The sequence below is a fragment of the Phaenicophaeus curvirostris genome, chromosome 9 (assembly GCF_032191515.1).
Source record: "Phaenicophaeus curvirostris isolate KB17595 chromosome 9, BPBGC_Pcur_1.0, whole genome shotgun sequence".
NCBI lineage: Eukaryota > Metazoa > Chordata > Aves > Cuculiformes > Cuculidae > Phaenicophaeus > Phaenicophaeus curvirostris.
Window position 1 is genome coordinate 29,040,369 of NC_091400.1, and position 20,745 is coordinate 29,061,113.

At 39.2% G+C, this 20,745-nt stretch overlaps 1 protein-coding gene across 1 annotated transcript in view; it reads right to left on the reverse strand.

Moving 5' to 3' along the window:
* Positions 1-20,440, reverse strand: part of C9H10orf90 (chromosome 9 C10orf90 homolog) — a 43,280-nt gene extending 22,840 nt beyond the window's left edge. Inside the window, exons 1-3 of the mRNA XM_069864151.1 lie at positions 20,347-20,440; positions 11,562-11,650; positions 8,301-9,384 (exon numbers count right to left, since the gene is read on the reverse strand). Of these exons, the coding sequence (XP_069720252.1) occupies positions 8,301-9,384; positions 11,562-11,650; positions 20,347-20,440 (1,267 nt within the window). The remainder of the gene's footprint in view (positions 1-8,300; positions 9,385-11,561; positions 11,651-20,346) is intronic.
* Positions 20,441-20,745: the final 305 nt, after the last annotated feature.

The window sequence follows — 20,745 nt, forward strand, 5'->3', positions numbered from 1 at the left end:
AGAGAAAGCTTATCAAGTGTACCTAAGAGTTATTAGGCTTCAAACCTTTAATCAGTTCAAAGTAGGAAGAGCCTCTTGATCTCAAGAAACAGCTTATTTACAGAAGGTTTATGGCAAAATTAGTGTTGTCCAACACTTGGCTTCAGAGCAAACAATCAACAGCACCAAACAATAAGTCTCTCTGTGGTGACTGCCAATTTATTTTTCTCAAAACACTTTGCAAGTAATTAATCAACCCTCTCTGTTGGTGCTCAGTAAGGGAACACCACTTATTTCAGGGAGTTAATGGGTAGCAATGTGTTACTCAGAACAGGATGTGACGTATCAGCTCCGACTGTGCATGGAGAGGTTTGGTGGAATAAGAATGTAATTTGCAATGACTGCACCAGCAAAAAGGAAATGTTCCTGCCTGGCACCAGCATAAGATCATCTTACGCTCTGAATTATGACAGTGTATTATTGCTAGAAAATATTTTAATGGTCAGGAAATAATCCACCTACAAGATTTGATTCAACTTCTTGCACCAGTGTGTTACCATTACCCAGCTGTTTGAGAACAGCGTTTGTATATTTTACTAATATTTTTCCCATTTGCTTCCTATGTGCTGGGACAGGATAAAAGGAAAAGTATTCCTTTTTCATTAAACCTTTCACAATTCGGAGGTTGGTCAAGCACTTGGTAATTATTTTCTAGTTGAAGATAAAGTATCTTAGAATTTAGACTCATGCCTTAAATCATCATAGGAGATGGTTTAGGGGTGAACTTGGCAATGTTAGGTTTATGATTGGACTCTATGATCTCACAGGTCTTTTCCAACTTAAATGATTCTGTGATCATTGGTTTTGTTATCATGCCTTTTTGGCCACGCTGTACCAAAGCTGTATCTTTAACTAATCCAACACTCCTATGTGACTGGTCCTTAGATTGAGAAGATCTCTGTTCATATTGTTAAGAACCACGGAAATGGTTATTGAAAATACTTTGGAATTTGCTGCTCTACTTTTGAGACATTCATTGTAACATTCATGTAACAAAAATCTGAGTTAGACATCTGTGCTTGCATTTCAAGGATGTCATGCTAGAAGCTATCAGGGACTATTGTAATGACTCAAGGAGTAATCTGATGCAGTGTAACTCTAAAAAAATATTCAGGGTGATCCAGATCATTTAAATGGTGATTTGCAGGCTAAGAAATGTATTGAGCACTCGGTATTCTCATCATGTCAAAGACACCTAGCTGTTCAGCTCCTTCTGATAATTTACTGCAGCCAGACTGAGCCAAGTACTCATTTCACAGACTGTAGAAGAGTTGCTCCTAGTTTAAACCAAGTGTGAATAAGGGGAAAATGAGGCCCTTTACTCCAGTGGCATAATGCAGTCACTGAATCGTCATAGCTCATCACTTTCCCTTAATCATTATTTTAATGCTTCTAGTGTTCAGTCCTCTACTGCTTGCCCTGACTGCTAACTAGGGACTTGCCCTCTCCAGAGTCTTTCACTTCCAATGGTCTTAAATTTTCACCAGCTCTGACAGCTCAAGATGGAAATGTCCACCCTGAAACAAGATGGAAAACAATGGAAAAAGCAAACCCTTAACTTCCATTTCTCCTTCAACAAGGAGAACCTAACTTTAATTTGGGTCTTCAGCAGACAATATTATTATCTTTGTCAAAATAATTTTAATTTATCAGTTTTCCTGAGTGGAGTAAGAAAGAATACTCCTCCATAATGATCCCTTGCTTCTTCTCTTGCATCCAATGAGTGTCATCACCCCTTCCACTGTCACACCAAATGATGGGAAAACTGGCAGCAGACATTTGAAACAAAGAGCAAAACTCAAGAATTTGGTATTCCTTAAATGCAAGAGTCCTCCAGAGAAGAGAAGCCATCCCCCTTGTTTTAGAGTGAATTAAAACCCCCCAAGATAAGGCAAAGCAACTCCTATTGCCCATCACACACATTGGGTCTCTCTCAAAGGCTGTCAGACTCTCCCAGATTCACTCATAACTGAGGACTGCCGATTCCTAACTGAGTTTTCAACATCTGTAATGAGACTGAGTCTTCAATTTCTCAGCATCTCATATAGTACATGAAGGTCACATTGCAGTGTGACACAGACCCAGCAACACAAAACGTCTAGACTAAGGAAAATTGACAACCTCCTCCATTTTAAATACATACCAGATGAAGTGAAACATCAAAGGAGGCTGTTTTAATGGGCTTTTTGGAATGTGGTCCTTTGTTCTTAACAAGTCGGCACCAGCTGCTATGTCCATAATGCCAAGTCAGTAACGTCCCTGACTAGATTCTCGGCCAATGTAAATCAGCGCTGCTCCTCTGAAGGCAGATATTTCTATTGGTTGACGTTAGCTGAAGGTTTGGCTCCTCATGGTTAGCAGGTGCAAGCTAAAGTAAAATCTTCTGTGCTGCAGTTCACATTTCTCCTGTCTTCACCATCTCTACTGCTGTACACATTCTCAGGCTGGAGTATTAATTAGCATCAGCTGTACCTACTCAAATTTCTATACAATAACTTCCATATTGTAAGGCATAGCTTTCATCTAATTATATCTTGTTCGTGTGTATATATATATATGTATATATTTACACACACACACGCACACTGATCTTGTAATCTGGCTTATTGGGTGGTGACTTTCTCATAAACAGAAGATGAGGAGAGAACACCAGATTGGCTGCATTCATTCACTGCAGCCTTTCAAGTACTGTTTAGTAACTCAAAGTAAATACCTATTAATAATCTTCAATATTAAGGCTGCCTACAATTGCCCATCATGATTATCATGAGTATATATTAGTTTAAAAGTGACCTATAAACATTTTTTTGATATACAAAGGTCTCAAATAGTGGGGGCTTCTCAATGCATATTTAAAACAAAAAACATTCTTTTATTTTGAAGGTAGCAGCCTATAGAACTCCCACAGTACCAGCTGTTCCTGTTTTACTCCAATACGAGTGTATATATGCACACACAAAAGAAAATAGCTCTTGAAACAAATTATAGTCTACCTATTTACCCCTTAGTAGACATGCTTCTGGCTCTAGCACTTGTTAATATAACTCTTGCTTAAGAAGGAAACAGAAGCCTGTAATCATCTAGGGCCATTCAATATCCCAAAAGCCTACATACCATCTCAGTTTTCCCATTCCACTGTCTTGGATTGCTTTAATTGAGTAAATTATGCTCTCGAGTCACCTGCTGTTCTCTTTAGGAAAAACTATAAACAACCACGAAAAAAGCTCTCTGATCTGTCTTGTTGACTGATTTAAATGTGTTCTTCCCCTTCCTGATGAGTTCTACAGAAGAAGGGATGCCAGCGGTGCAGCCCCCAGCACCGAACACCCCCTGCACCGGTGCTGGCTCCCAGCACCTGCACTCACTGCTGCCTGCAGACACAACCATCACTACCGCGTCATATTCACCCTCCACTGCTAACTTCTGCATACATCATAATCCCAATTTCTCTACTTTTGAATAGTTTACATAGGACTGTGGTTTACGATATGCCCTTTTGTTGCCTTTCCCACCCTCCTCACTCATCCACCACATCTTTTGTATCTCAACATTGGGCTGTGAGTGCTAGCATAGCACCTACCATCCAAAATGGGTTTACATTTCTCTCCACCTCAGCTGTTCTTCCCTAACAACTCTGCGCAGAAGTTTTTGGCGTGACAACAAAAGAAAAAACAAAAATGTAGATATTTTAAAAGTTCAGGTTTTAGTAGAAATTATTTCACTTTATAAAGCAGCTGACGTTTGTGAAGGTGTTCAGGCACTTTACGATTATTTAAGCTTAAACATAGATGTTAACATTTACAATATTTCATAGTAAAGTGATGATATTGTTTAAGAGGTCAAAATCAATTTAAACTTGTTCCATTTTGTTCTCTTTGCCCCTTTTTAATATTTCAGCATAAACCCCCAGTAGGTAATATTTTGCAAAAGATGGATGGAAAACTAGATACTCATGTGAAACATGCTCTTCATGAAAGGTAGCTGAAAAATTAAGATTAAAAATGCTCTTGTCTTCAGCAGAAACAAGACTAATCTTTTCATTTTTAACTTACCTTGTATTTATGAGACATCAGCTACAGAAAGTAAAGGAAATTGCAGCATTCACTTAAAAGCACTGTTAGCAAGTACTGACAGCTTGTTAAAAGCAGTGATGGAAGGCAGGGTGATGCACATCAATCACCTGTGACAAGGACCGCATGGAGCTTGGTCTGGGTTTACCCTTGGTCTTATCTCAGAGGTGAATCATGTGGCTCCCGGTGGGCCATTTCACCTTAACAGATGCACGTTCCTTAAGTTACCCAAGGGAATTAAATGGGAACCGCTCGTTAAAGGAAAACACAATTATGCCCTACAACTCTATTTCCTTTAACAGTTCAAGTCTGACTTCACGTGTAACATCGATTTTCCAGCACTTACAGTCCAATTTCTTCCCAGATAACAGAAGTACAGTACCCAAAGCAATGGAGTCAGTAGAAGATACAGTCCATAGTGGCGAAATCACAAGATCATATTCCATCCTTAGGATGCTATAGTATGAAATACGTCTTTGAACACTGAGTCACGGAATCGCAGAATCACCAGGTTGGAAAAGACCCACAGGATCATTGAGTCCAACTGTTCCTATCAAACACTAAACCATGCCCCTCAGCACCTCATCCACCCATCTTTTAAACACCTCCAGGAATGGTGACTCAATCACCTCCCTGGGCAGCCTGTTCCAGTGCCCAATAAGCCTTTCTGTGAAAAATTTTTTTCTGATGTCCAGCCTGAACCTCCCCTGGTGGAGCTTGAGGCCATTCCCTCTCATCCTGTCCCCTGTCACTTAGGAGAATAGGCTAGCTCCCTCCTCTCCACAACCTCCTTTCAAGTAGTTGCAGAGAGCAATAAGGTCACCCCTCAGCCTTCTCTAGGCTAAACAGCTCCAGTTCTCTCAGCTGCTCCTCGTAAGACTTGTCCTCCAGCCCCTTCACCAGCTTTGATGCTCTTCTCTGGACACGCTCCAGAGCCTCAAAAATCTGAGAGGTTTGGATTTCTAAGTATAATTACTATCCATGAGCACAGTCCAAGATTTATATTTCATTAATATGCCCAAAATATCCTTTTCATGTGTGGAACATTGATGGAAATAAGTATCTCTAGAGATTATCTGGACCAACCTCTTGCTGAAAGTAGGGCCTGGGATTAGGTTATCCAGGTCAATGTAAAGCCAAGTCTTGAATATTTGGATTTGAGCATGACATACTACAACTAATACTACTGTAAATAGAGTCATCATTACTTTAGTGAAGACACAAGAAAAGTTAGAAAAAAGACACTCTAAAGTGGCCATGACTTAACCCACCCTATAAGTAACAGCAAATCTGGCGCCAGTACCTTTAAGACAAAGTATTTGGGTGTTTATTCCACCTCAGATCTTAATGAGACAGACAATACGTCCTGGAAACTACACTTAGAGATTTCATACAGGAAAGTATGGCCTTGAAAGTATTTTTTTTGTTGTTGTTGTTTGGGTTTTTTTGCCATGGTGACGTACCAGTTGTACTTCTCCTGGCAGGAAGGTATTGCCTACAGCTGCAAGCTAGTATAAACTCTAACTTTCTAGGTCATCAGAAATGTGACAAAATGCTCTTCACATTTCCTTCATCCATAAGAGAACTTCATTAAACTGTTAACACAGTGTCAAAAATTGTTCACTGCCCCTTCTTTGCGAGTTCTTCCTTCTTTTTAAACATTTCATTTCCCAAACATTTCATTGTATAAACACATAGCAGACCAAAGCTTAAAGTAAATAGGTTTGAGTTAGTAAACATAGAAGGAAAAAAAATATCTGAAATAACTGGGAATCTGTTACACTATAAAGGACTTTGCTGATGGGGTAGTTACTTTGCTGTGCTCATAAAGCAGCATCTTACCATACAAGTCTTGTAATTTTGAGCTGTATACTAGGAAGTGCTATAACAAAAAGCAGGAAGGCAACAATGCCCCATTATAGCTTTCTTTAGATGTTTAAAACTAGCCCAGGAAAAAAAACAACTCTATAGACTGTAAGAGATTTGCACCAGAATGGAGTATTGGATCTGAGAGATTACTTCTCTCCCTTGCTTCACCCATTTGGAATTAAGGGGAACTCATTTTTCATTTTCTCTCAGGTTAAAATCATACAGATTGCCCTTTGTTTTAATAAACATGGATGTCTTATTTATTTACCTAGTTTTCTTATGATTTGTCACATCTAATGGCTGACAGCTATGCAATATCTCATTACTTTGGGGATCCTGGTGCGAAAGACTTGTTTTGAAGCATTATTTGTCTCTTTGTACAAATTTCACCCACAGGAAAGTTGTGGTAAGCTGATAAACACCTTATTATATGTTTACAAAGGATCTGATCAAGAGCAATTATGTATACATTCCACATTATTGCTTACACAAAGGGTGGAAGCAGTTAGTAAAGTAACACTTCCCAAGTTTATTTACACCTGCATTATTGTGTACAAATTGGTGGAAATAATTCTCCACAAATCAGTATTTCTCAGCTGGTTACCTCACTGATTTCCTCCGTTTAGTAAAACCATGGAAACATGAGCAGCGTCCTATTTAATTTCTAATTACTTCTAGTAAAAGTGATTCTTTCATGACCACCACTGTATTACCAACCTCAGGGAAGGCTCAATATTATTCTAATCCTTGTTTCTGTGGTATGTCAAAGACAGACCTTAGATGGTGTTGAACAAATCCTCGAGTACCTAAGTACTTTCTATGGAAACTTCAGGATGACACCGTTATTTGAAGTTAGGATGGCATGCAACAAAGTACAAAGCTGAAATTCTTAAATTGCTGGTGTCAGCCAGTGGAAGGTCCCCACTAACCCTCACCCCTTTACATGTCTTCCTTGCTTTAGCACTGGTTGGCATTTTCCCTGTCCTACTCCCCGCTGTGCATTCAACAACAGACAACCTGGATTACACTTACAAACATTAAGAAATACTTTGTCTCCAGCTTTCTTCAGCAGCCAGGCAGAGGGGTGCTTCACACTCCAGCTTTCATTGAAGGACCTGAATCTGGAATGACTGACACTACTGGTTTCTCTGAGCAAACCCCTAGTTCCGTTGCTAATTTTCTTTAAGTTTAAAGCAGAAGGCCTCCAAATAAAGCAGTGCCTTCTCACCATTTGCACCTGGATAATTGCAAGTGCTCTTGCAAGTGCCGCTGATTTCAGGCATGGGAAAGCAAGTGCAGCTTCCCACTAACAGCAAGGTGCAAAGGGACAGTGCAGCCCAGGTTTTGTACCTTGTGCAGCCCATGAGACAGCATGCAACTTCTCATCTTTCTCTTTATTTTCCATTTGTACACTGGGAAAATGAAGGTACAAATGTATCAAAGGAAGTAGCTCATGTTCATGTACTGTAGAGGATGTTCCTGTACTGACCCTTAAATGAAAAAGGCCATTTGAGAACAAGGTAATTGCAATTAAATGTAGCCCAGGGTCACAGGATAGCTGATGGGCAAGTTAGTGTTTTTTGGTAAAAAACAGACTCGGTCATTGACATTCTTCTCATCCACACTCCTTTGCTGGAGATTCAATAAACTCAGCTGTGGTTATTCAAGTTACTGTAAAATAGCTTCTACAGCCCAGCGCAACAGAAACTGTGCCACTCTAGGCATGAAGAAATCCCCATGGTATCTTTCCATTCCCTGAGAGAAATGTTGCGAAGAAAATTTCATGTTTGCAAAAGGCTTAGAGACGTTTGAAACAAATGTGTTAAGAATTTGCAAGTCATTTACCTGGAGCCATTAGTTATAAAGGCCTGGGATTATTACTAGAGCCATCTAAACAAAAGCAGAAAACAAATTTTTATTCACAAGGACCACAAACCAAGCTCAGTGCAACCATCTCCTTCTTAGTCTCACTCCTTGAAATTCAGCCCTTATACAAATAAAAGCCTAATTATTTTTAGGGGCTAAGAACTGGTGCGCTGCTGAGAGGAAAAAATTACAGTTATAAATGGTTAAAAATAGCAGTTCAATGCAGAAAACACAGGTTGAGTTTTCTCTGTCACCTGATGAGCTGCATGCATCACTAGCATGGCAAATACATTCATGGTAGTGCTGGAACTGAAAATGTCTTGGTTGTTCTCTGACTCACCGTGCCTTTGCAGAAGCAAAGATTACTATTATCTGCTCACATAAAAATCATTGTGGTGGGTCTGTTCCAGCCTGAACCTCTGCTCCACCAGACTGAGGTTTATGGAAATTACTTACCTGCCTCATTGCTTGAATTAGGAAGTTGGAGAGAAAATGTAGTGTGATAGCTGCCACATTGCGTATCATCATCTTTCTTTATTGTTACTACCTTATTAGGTCCTCTGGGTATTTCCACAAATGCTGGAACTTCAGACACAAAGACGCTTTGCAAAGAGTATTTTCTACCCAAATAGCCTTCATTTGTTGTCTCTCTGTTAATTGCATTATTTTCTGTTGAGTCTGCACTCCAGGTTGATCTGAGTGGAGTCTTGTTTTCTCCTAGAAGCTTTGTCTGAAATATCTCCTTTATTGGCTTTCCATTAACTATGCCATCTACTCCATCTGCTGTTAATCTAGATGAACTGCATTTTATATTGAAGGACAATGTGGATCTATGAATTTTTTGGCATTTAATTCGAGGTTGGTCAATATATACATTAAGCGACTTGTCTAAATAATAGATGGTATTTGGACACTGTTGAGAAACCTGAAGGTGGACACATGAGATGAACGAAGGTGGTACTTTCTCTCTCCTGCCACTGCTTTGTAGACCCACACCATTCTCCTTGTTTCCAGGGCAAAAATTCTGCTTTTGCTGCTCTTCACCTAATTGCAAGGAAGCTTCAGAAATCTTTAATGGAGAGATATGCTGGTTTACATGGCCCAGGGGAGGACAGCAATTGAGGGCAGCAGGGACTTTGCTGGAGGTGGGGGACACAGCGCTGGGCTCTTGCATAGCCCCAGCTCCCCATGCTGGGTTGCTGGAGCCTACAGCAACACGCCTGGCTGTAATAGTTATGGAGGCAAACCCTTTCTGCTGGTTTCGACACCATTTCCCTCTTGTGACTGGAGATTCCAATGGAAATGTGGTGTCATCTAAAGATGCTCGAATTTCTAATCTGCTGGGATGTACCATAAATGCTTTATTAACGTTGACTGAACCGTGGTTAGTCAAAGATTGCTTCATGTGACAAGCACTGGACTGGGAGATCACAGGCAGCATAGGCAAAGGAGGCCAATTTTCTTTTGATTTATTCCCATCAATCGTCTGCAAAATAACTATCGGTGAAATCAATTTTGTAGTTTGTGATGACAAAGATTCCTGCAAAGGAAAAGATACAAATTATCAACGTATGCTATCATAATATGTATAACCATTTCTCATCTACCATCTATCACACTAGACAGTTTTTTTTCAAGATTTCTGGGAGACCTCCATGAAAATCGCATTGCAAAAACCCCATTAAAATTAAAAACATGTATATTATACTACGATTTTCAGTAATTAACCCATTGCTGCAGTTGGAATGTGAGGCTGCTATGTTTATTTAAGAATGGACAAGTCAAAGGGATTGCCAGTTTCAGACTCTAAACTACTCTTGTGATAGTCTGATGGAATTTAAATTGTATTTATATATATCATGGATCACTAGCCCGAAGGTCCATGTGTGCCATCACATGCTGTCAAGGACATGTGCGTCCAGGGTCAATGCTGCTTTACAAACTCACAAGTTATAACCATGAAAAACTTCTCCATGATCCCTCCCACAAAAGTGATATAATTTCCTGGAAGGGCTCCTGGTACTATTTTAATTCATTAGTTCCCTCTTGCTTATCATTACCTGGTGGCACCTATCAAGGATGTAGAACAACTTATGTCCAAGATTGATTGACAGTGGCATAGATTTACTTTTCCAACCATGACAGCAAACATCTATCTTAATAGACCATACATTACTTCACCTGATGTGATAAAGGAGGTACTTTTACCTTAAAGCAATCCGACAAAGAGTAAACTGGAGTTTAAAAACTCCTGCTATTATTACTCACACGACTGGTCACATAAGTCACATGCAATAAAACATCCAGCCTAATCCCGTTGCTGCTGTAAATTGGCTGATTAGATTGCTCCTGCACTGTGTTCCTAGATGTCCTGATCCTAGCAGAAAAAAGCTCCACTGAATCAGCATGCAGATTCTGAGGATCAGCTCCATAATGAGAGTTCAGTCAGGTTCATTTAGGATTTAGGTGCCATTTGCTTGCTGTGCTGCTCCTGCTTGTTATGAATTCATCTCAGTCATATCTGGGTGTCTATTATCTGATAATCAATGCCAACACTTGACAAGTATTTCACAGAACAAAATATTCTTCTTCCTCAGGGAAGGCTCTGCGAGTGACAGAGTTGTGACCTCCCAGGTGACACAGCCATCGTTCTCAGGGCTTGGGTGCCAAAGATGGGACCCTGCACCAAAGCCTATGGGGAAAACTGCTCCTGCATTTCTGTTCCCCCATGCATGGACGCAACACAGAAAACCAGCTTCTTTCTAGCTTCTTGGGAAGCCTGATTTGGGAACTCAAAGAGGGGGAGTTAGATCAAGACATTATTAATGAGGTGAAATGCCAGGTAAATTTTATCAACTCTTTAAACCAGCTGCCTGTAGCTTTGACAGTTCAATAATTTCACAGCCCCAGGGAAAGCATTTTCTTCCTTGTTTCTTTCACGGTTTGTAACAACATTTGCTTCATATTTTCTGCTCTGCATTTACTTCTACCTACGGTTCTAAGACCTTTGCATGCCTTTCAAACTCTCAACTTCCCTGAGATTTCTACAGTAGGACAAAGAAGAAAGTTGCTTGAAATAATTTATTTTGGATGCGTTTCTCATGCTCCAGTAGTTAATTTGACGTTTATTTCTTTTGTTAAGGGCTACACAGATGGAGACATCCTGGAAGAATCCAAAGCCATGTCAAAAATGCTCCTGATTATCTTCAAAGTCGTGCACAAGTATTTTAAATAATTTCCTTTTCCTATTTCTGCTTGAGTAGATGCATTATTTCCTCCTCCCAACCTTTGGCAAAGAAATGGATCTTTAAGGTATGATCAGCTGATCCTAAGGTCTTTGGGAGCTTTCACGGTTCACTGCAGCTTGTGAAATAAATACACACCTACACAAAGTAATTGTAGTGAACTGAAAATCTCAGACTCTACTTTGAGAACATCTGAGACAGAATGTACTGATATTTGAGATACCACTTCATTTAGTCTCCTGAGGCACTCTTAACAACTTCTTTTCCCCCAACAAAACACGCAATCTTTTCCCCCCTCACAGCACATTGATTCACAACATTTACCCATCATTTTATTTGGCTTTTCTGCTGCTTAAGCTAAGCCTAGCTAAACAAAACCAAGTCCAAATACACTGCTCAGCAATCAGCGCTTGTTTTTCAAACCTGAATGCATTCTGCTGACCGCTATCTAAATGTAGTTTATTTATTTTACCTTGGTAGAGCTTGATTTTCTCTCCACAGCACTCTCCCTCTGAAGGCCTGTGCATGCTCTCTGACCTTCAGTCCCCCATCGCTTTTCTCCTGAGGGAAAAACGTAGAGAAAGTACCATTATTTCAATGTCCTGGAGAAGATGAGTTAGAAAATGTGGTTCTAAATGGAGAGCAAGTAGAAAGGGAAAAGCTACTGTAAATAATTTGATTGCCCTGGGGTCTTGTTATTGGAGGTGTCCTCTTTCTCCCTCTTCCCAGGAGAGGCACTTGGAACACCCCTAGGATCCTGCTGCAAAGATGTATTTGTGGACTGTCTCACAATGTGTTTAAGGCTGATGCAAAACTTGAGTATCCCTGCTTTATATTTCCATGGCTTCAGTCATGAGTGTGGAGGAAGCAGGGAAGAGGGAAAGACAGACTTCAACTAATGTTACTTTTGTGTACTCTGCAGAACTGGGCACACAAATGAGCACATTAATTGGCTGGATGCTATGAGTTTGATTTCATTTGAACTGAGTCACCTTCACATTTAAAAAGCTACGGTAATTTAAAACATTCACAAATTCTAGCACATCATAACTTTTCTTGTTTAGTGATAACTATTACATCAGCACATCAGCCTCTGATTTTCTCATCTTGCTTTCTATGAATGTTACCTTGTTTGCAGCTTCTTACACAGAGCTATTTTCCTTATAACATAGATGCTAGACTATTGCAATGATACATTACGTCTGCTGTCAACAATTTTGCCAGAAATTACGTTACTTTCTATTTTGTAATAAGCATCCAAAATTAATTTTCAAACATTCCCTGTTTGGACTGAAATCTCTTGACACTACTTGCTGTTGCTTTATAGCATCAAGTCACACCCCTGGTAAGACTGGTTTGTTTTGTTTTAGTTTTTTTATTTTTCACTTAGGCAGCCTAACATAGAAGTTGATAATTTTTCCTTAGTAGCATTTCAGTTTAATGTCTCATGATATTGATGAAAGAATATAACTAAGTTTCACTTTAAGAAGTGTTCATTAAAGCACATCCACCAAAGCAGGCTTCATGGCTTCATCTCCTTGGGTGCAGATAAGGAGCAGAAAGGAAAGAACTTGCTTTGGTAAAGCATACAAAGGTATACGTTAATGTTTCACTTGCACAGCTCCAAGATGCCAGCACCACTGTGTATATTCATGGCTGGTTTTGTCACTGAGAAAAAAGGTCCTGAGCAACAGAGAAAAGAGCTGAACCCATTAGCAACAGTATGAGGGGGAAGAGAATCTTATAAAATAGCTGAGGCAGAGGACTTAATACACATTTTTTGGCAAATGCATGGCTGCAATTAGTGAAAATGCAGTGAACCTGATAAAGCACTGGACCATGGTAACTGCTGGTACAAAACACAAGTGAGATACGCTTGGAGCCTGCTCCTTACCCTGTTATGGTACACAGCGCTTTGGCTGAAGGACAAAATCCTCCTGTATCCACATGCAGTGGAGTAGGGGTAACTGCAGGATGTGTCTTATGGAAACCAGTGTGTTAGCACTCTGATGAGTTACATGTGAATACCTTCGCAATGAAGATCTGCTACATATGCTGTCTTATTTACTTTTTACAACAGTAATAAGTAGAAAAGGAAAAAGAAGAAATTTTGGATTGAATTAAGGCAAGAAGTCAAAAAATCCAAAAGTTTTATAAACAAAGCATGTATAATTAAAGCAACAACTTCACCTAAGTTGTGAATATTTTCCTCAAATAATTTACAGTAAGCAAACCACAGTTGTCTCGGATTGAGCTGCAAAGCTACCACAGGAGAATGTCAGCTTGTGAAAGTCAACCAGGGCACAAGGAATTCCAGAAGGCTGGATGGAGATAAATCAGATCCAGACAGGCATTTATGCCATATGGCCTTTCATGAATTTCATTCCAATGTATTTTCAGTATACAAGAAAGATTGAATATTGCAGGGTCAAACAAGAACAAGTTGTCAAATGCACACAATAGATTCCACGTAATATGCAAGTTACTCTTATCAAAGTAACATCCTGTAACTAGCAGTAGTACATAGGATATTCCAATTTCACTAGGTCCCTTAGAATAGCTTAGCATTAAACAAGCAAGAATTAACTAAAAAGTAGCTGTTTCTAGAGCAGGAGAGATAGGAAGAAGTGAGGCTGGAAGAAGAGGAGGAAATATTTATTTTCTTTGTTAAATTATCCAATGTGGAGTTTTGCATTGCATTTTGTACCATATCCTCTGCAATGACATTCTCATATTACTATGGGAATCCTATTGCTGGAAAACAGTCAAACTTTTGGCAAATCATTTAAACTTGTTTCTGAGATAGGTTCAATGGCATTGGTGGCAAAAACTCTGGTATTTTTCATGATATTATTAAATCTGTTCTTGGAAACTTCACATATGTTAATTCATCTCAACAGAACAAGAAAAAAACCCCAACCTTTAAAAAGAGCTTGAATTTATATTTGAAATAAAGACACTTCAGGGAGAACAAGGGTTTAGCAGAGATGTGTCACATACAGAGTTTTCATACAAAGTCTCTTTGCTGACAAAACACATTGCATTGTAACTTTTGTTACACAACAAAATGCAAAGTTCATTTTTTCCCTGGTGCAAAAGCATGAAAGAAATGGCATTTCAAGTACTTTCCATCTCTGTGGGGAGTGTGAAAAACTTATTTCTATCCGAGCTGAAATCCTGAGGATTTGTCTAACCTCCCCAGACCTTCACTTCCCACTGTGACCCACCTCTTCAGCTTACAAACAGGAGGTGCAATGAAGAACAGAAGAGCAGTTGCTGGCATGTGAACTTTGCCCTATTATATCTTCACTCTTTTTATTTTTTTTCCCCAGAAATACTGTTTGTTGAACCAAATTATGTGCTCCTTGGCAAGGCACCTGGACATCCGGCTACAGACTAGGGTTTTCCTAATTACAGAGTGCAGCTGGAACCATTTCTCCCAGTCTCAAGTGCCTGGATGTCTGCCTCGGGCCAACTGGCAGACAGCTCATATAATGATTCAGAAAAGATGTACTTGTAAATCAGCTTGCTAAAACACAGATAAATTGCAAAGGTGAGGGTGCTGGTGAAAAATAGCATGCTGCAAATATTTGGCATGCATGGGACAGCCCAGTTTGTAGCCAGCTAAGGTTTGGTACAAAGCTTGAGACACATGAAAACAGTCCATAAATAACATTATTTTGCCAGTGCTTCAGATCTTTGCTAGACACATACGGGCTGACCAGCTGAGGAAGGTTGTTTGATGGCACCCAGAACGATGCTGGGCAGAACTGGAATGACTTTAGACCACTGGCCCTAGCCTCATCTCCAGATTTTGTCATGAAAGTTGCATATTTCATTAATTTACTATTCATATGCTGACAAATTTCAAATGTGTGTCAGCGCTTCTAATCTCCTCTGCTCTGCTCCAAGCCCTACTTACTCCTCACTGGTGAGGTCTGCTGCCCCTCCAAGCCACCAACATTAGCTCAAAATTAACTCCTCTAGGATCTCCAGGAACCTCCAGCACTTCCCTTAAAAGACCATAAAATAGCATCGCAAAACACAGAAACTAGTATGGAAAGGGGAAAACATCTCCACCAAAAAAAATATGTTTTCCTGTTGATCTTTAGATGACTATCAAATAGACCTTTGAGGAGAGTCGGTGTCCCTCCCAGGTCCGTGGGAGCCATGGTCCCTACTGTGCCCAGGTCAGCAACACTGATTACGCACAAATGCTCAAATTCCCTTCCCAGGACCTGGAGAACATTTATGGTTTGGCTGCAAAGTCAGGCATCAGAGAAATCACTCAGCTGTATTTCTGACATTTCTTAAAACGTTTTTTCCAGCCTTTTTCTCCTTCTATGCATTATTCCTACTGTTAAGTTATCAGCAGATATACCGTATCATTAAAACAAATTTGGAGGAATTAGTTTATACTTTATCTTGTTTAAAACATCAGATTTGTTTAAATTTTTTTAAATTTTCTTGTGACTTATTTAATTAAAATACCTGAAGAAGCCTCGAGGAAAAAATGTGTCATCATTAAAGATTTACCATGCTCCCTCTCAGTCAGGGCTGGGAGAGATCATAATTCACTTCTTCAGATCTGAAGTGAGTCATCCAGAAAAGCCATCCGGACATTACAGAACCATCTAAGATGAAAGCCAAGGCAAAATGAACACCAGAACCAAATCCACATCTTCTGGTCTTCTTCATGTGTCATAAAGAAAGACTATAATAAAATTGCAGAGAGCACTGTCTTCTAAAATAAAACTGAACAATGAAGCTGACGCTCACATGCCTGGTACTAAAAGTAGAGACAGAAAAATGCTGAAAATCCCACCTTATATTGAAGTCCCTACTGACATTACATTGATTTATAGGGCATTTTCTAGTGAATATTCTGTTTACTTGTTAGTGGAGACAGTGATCCATCTCCAGAAAAGCCTTGGTAGAGGTATTGCCATCTTTCAAGGACATTATCCTGAGCCCTTCAGAAGTAACATTAAGTCCCACCTTGAGGTGACATGTTGCATTGACAATGGTCCAAAGACTGCACCCCAGTGAAGACGGGGCACAGGCAGCCCTGTAGCCACATGTAGATTTTCCTCTCTTACAATCTCAAAAAAAATACACCCGATTTTCATCTCTGCAGGACTTGACATTCAGCTACCTTCATGTAGGAAGCAACAGCAGTTTTCACTAAGATACTGAAGAAGCAGGCAATGTCACCCTGATAGCTCACAAACACAGCCAGAAAACCTTATCATACTTACCCATCAAGAGAGGATGACAGAGGGTGAGTACATCAGTCCTGTAAAAACATTTTTACTGAACTTCTTAAAAGAAGTAGCATGGACCTACTTACAATGGAGGTCAAACAGCAATATAGATTTAAAAGGGGGAAAGGTAGCTGCCAACTCTTTTCTTGAATATTTCTTGTCATAAAAAAAGCCAAACCAATACAAACAAGTACCTTGCCACAAAAGAAAGCACTTGAACACAGTTGCACAAAGATAACAGCATTTTAAGGGAGCTTTCTTGGGAAGATTTTCAAGTCAGAGTAAGAAAACAGCCTGAAATAATTTCAGTCTGAACAGGATTCATTATGTAAACAAAACAGAAAAATGTTTTTTCAAGATGTCAGGATGGATTTTCTTCTATTACAAGCAGCATCATGAGATTTGTTAACTGAATTATCTTTCCCTGCTTGCACACCTTGAAGCTGTAGCTGGCTGCCTGCAGAGATGATTACAGGATCTGCCATGGAACGGACAAATGAGTTCTGGTCTGCTATCAAAAAGCCAGAAGTCGTAAATCTCTCATTATCCGTGCCATTAAAAGCAAGGTGCTCATCAGGGGACTAGAAAGAGCACAGGAATTATATCTTGAAACCCATGCATGAAAGAAAAAATATTGTGTTTTCATTATGCATTGCTATTATTCTTATCTTCACTTAATAAAATAAAGTGGGGAATCACTCCTCAGCATATTCATCATGCATGCAGAGAAAAAAATAAGCAGATTCTTTACTTTCTCCTTCTTCCCCTTTTTCAATTCTTATTTCATTTTTTCTGTTTTTTTAAAAAAAAAAATTTCAGTAGCATGGCTAGAAACATATTCCTATATTTCTCTGCCCAGCATAAGTTTTTCACACTAACAAATCTCAGTTCCTAGAAGCAGTGACTAATTCACTAAACATGCCAAAGCCCAACTGTGTGGATGTAACTCAGGCTGAAGACTCAGATGGGAGTACACAGAAAGATTTAACTGACATAGGTTTGATTTCTTCAGTCTAAATAACATGGTCTGCCACTGAAGATCCTTCCTGGACCTCTTCCAAGACCTTTATAAAACGTGGTAGGAAGGGAAAGGGAACCTCAATGACACAGTATTAGAGGAAGGATATCTGTAAGGAATAGAGAATTTGCGTGGATCATGAAGGATATTAGTGTCTAATAGATAAATAGTTCTCTTTCATAATTTTTCTTCATTAGTTTCATTGTATAAATAGAAGAGATATCATAAATGTCACAGGTTCCTATTCCCGTGACAGTAAGAAGAAGAATAGGAGACAAGGAGCAAGCCACCAAGGTCCCCATCTCTGATGAGCAAAGCAATGGAAGTCTTGAAGCTCCATGGTCCTCCCCACTTTGATGACTGGTGGGACTGGCTTCCACCCATGTCTTTTTACTCGTAATAGCAATGCAATATTGTCCATATAATTCACCAGGGTTCTGGGAGATGGATACTTTTGTATAATTTGGACGCATTTCTTAAGAGGATTCTGCAAAGCCATGACTGATTGTCTATGAGCAGCAAAAAATCTAAACTAGCCTTGGAAAGGACAACTCCCCTCTAGGTAATCCTGGCAAATATGATTCCTATATGAGGTGCTCTATCATCATACCAAGACAAGGGGCAGCACAACAGAGATTACACCTTTGTTTTCTTGTCAAAGTTGCTGTTTGGTGGCCATCTTATTCTTTTGAAAAGCTGCTGATGCCAAAAAGTTAGTTTAGATTTTTTAAACATGGTGGCCTCAGCACTTCTGGAAGCAGCAACTGCACAAGAATCACCTGCAGGGGTTTTGTCCTGGAGGTGATGTTTGGGACCTTGCAGAAAAAGGAAGATTGATGGCAACCAAATGGAGAGAAAGGGCTGATGGACTCTGGAAGTCTGGCACTGGCGTGGTGGAGGAGGTGGGAGAGGAGAAAAAACAAAAGCAAGGTGATTAATAGAGGCTTGCTGCTTCATGCAAGAAGTATGTAACACTGACTTTTGGGTTAGACAGATGTGATGAAAATATTTAAAATATGAACTGTAGGTGTGTCAAGTTTATACAGAAAAGAAGGCAGACAGAAGATAAAAACAAAGAAAGGAGGCGAGTCCAAGCAACCTCAACATTTAAATGTTTTCGGTTCCACTTATCTCTAATTTTAAGGCATTCTGAATACTATTCCTAGTTCAGATCCTTGCACTAAGATTCATTAGTACCTACTGAAGCATTATTAGGCTTATTGACCACTGAGCCCCTGATGTACTCTCAAAATAAAGATGTAACTAATTAAACCATTTCATACAGAAAGAGCTATTGGAAAAGATCCACTACCACTCTCAGCATCCCCTTCCCAGCATGTCAGCAAGGTGTCCACAATTCAGTGACCATGCCCATTTCTGAAAGTACAAGAATGTTTGAAATAGCCAGAAAATTCTTAAGTGATTGTAAACATGACAAATACTATGCATAAGCAAATAAAGGAAAAGCAGTTCTGCAGCCAAAAAGTATATTTATGAAGAGTTATTTTAGTGCTATTACGTGTAATCATGTAAAGGTCATAACATGCACAGAATTTGATGGAACAAATGGTTTTTGTAAATAAAAATTCCACCAGTGTTACTCAGAGCTGGTAGCAATTACAAAATGTGCACTTTTGCCTAAAGCTGCTTATGCATAATAGGAGCTGGAGGTAATTATTTGGCCTCAGCAATTCAATATTTCTTACATTTATCTGCTTTGGTAAAAGCATAACTTTAAGACAAGCAACTGTATAGAGGACAAGAGAAAACCTGTGCACTGTCTGTTATGCATGCATTTTATGACGCAATATATTATCTTGCTGCAGGGATTTTTTTACCATGCTTTTGCTTAACAATGCTATTTGCTTTATTGATTTCTTTTTTCCTTTTAATATTCTTCATACAGTGGTGGGTCCAGAAAATGATATGTGCTGTGGGTACAGATGCCTTTACCAAGACATCAAAGTACCGATGCTAACACGTATCTATCTTAGTCCAAGTTTCTTTACAAAACAGAGAAACAGGATGTTCACAGGAGCAAAATTTGACACTGAACGATTTGTACCACAGAGCTAAACTCATTGGAGCACCAGTCATGCCAGATTTAATAGAGACTTTTCATGTTATTTTTTTATAATAGAAGCATTTATTTTTGTGTAATAGTTGGGATATTATTTCTTTCTGGACAGTCCTTCACATTAACTGCTGTGATTACAGACATTAGAAACTGCTTAATAGGTGATGCAGTAGGCTAGAACCAAGAGAAAAAAAATCAGTGTCACAGCATAAAAACGCAGTCACTAAGATTAAAATAATTACGAAGAATAAAAAGTTAAATTTCTATGTCACTAGTTCGATCAAAATAAATAGTTCTGTTTTGCTTAATTTAAGAATACTAAACAGCTCTCACTAAAATCAGTTGCCACCGACTTGCCTCAACTCTGAATCTAATAACTCTTCATTCAGCTGAACTTAGTAATTATTCTACTACATAAAACTTTTTGGTTGGTGAGATAATACCTACATCTGCCTTTTGAAGGGAAAAACAACTCTCCATTCATAGCGGTTTTGCCATATGGCCATGTATTGTTTGATCATGGAATTAGCCCTTTTGATTTCCATTGCAATAAGTTTAGAAACAAAGATCATGGTTGAGATTAAAATAAAAACGTAGTAACACGAACATAAAACAGGGCTTTACCAACTTTGGTTTTATCATCAGATTCAACAACAGATAACTGGTAATTGCTTTTTCTTGGTTGGTTTTTTTATTCACTTAGGCTCTCAGATCAGAAATGGAGGGTGCAGAAAAGCTTGGAAGTGATGATTAACTGTTAAAGCCTTCAGAACCTTAATTTTTGGCATCTTTTAAATACTGGTTGGCAAGGAATGAAATTCAGAGTTCTCAGGCTCTCTTTTGGCTGGAGATGTCACCTGAATGAGGAGGAACAGGGCTGGGAGCTGTCAGCACCTACTTGGCCCCACTGGCTGAGCAGCCCGGTCAGCCCAGGCAGCCGTGGCCAGTTTTCCAAGCACTAACTTGCTACTTAGCAACAACCCAACCCTCATGATTGTTCGTATATTCCATTTCTTGTGCAAAACTAGAAGCTTATATCCCAAATCATTGCATTCAGCAACATCAGAGCTGCAACAGTTGGATAGGAAAATTATTTTCCTTTCTGCGAGACTTCCTTGTGATGCAAGACCAATCTAGAAAATATTTCAATGTGTGAATAGTTTTTTTCACAATAGTTATCCCCTAGGAGCTACTTCTATGAATAAAATAATTCGCACTAATGTCTAATCTATACATTTTAATGATGACTATACATTTTAATGATAACTCATTTAGGGCCAAACACAAAGTGACACGT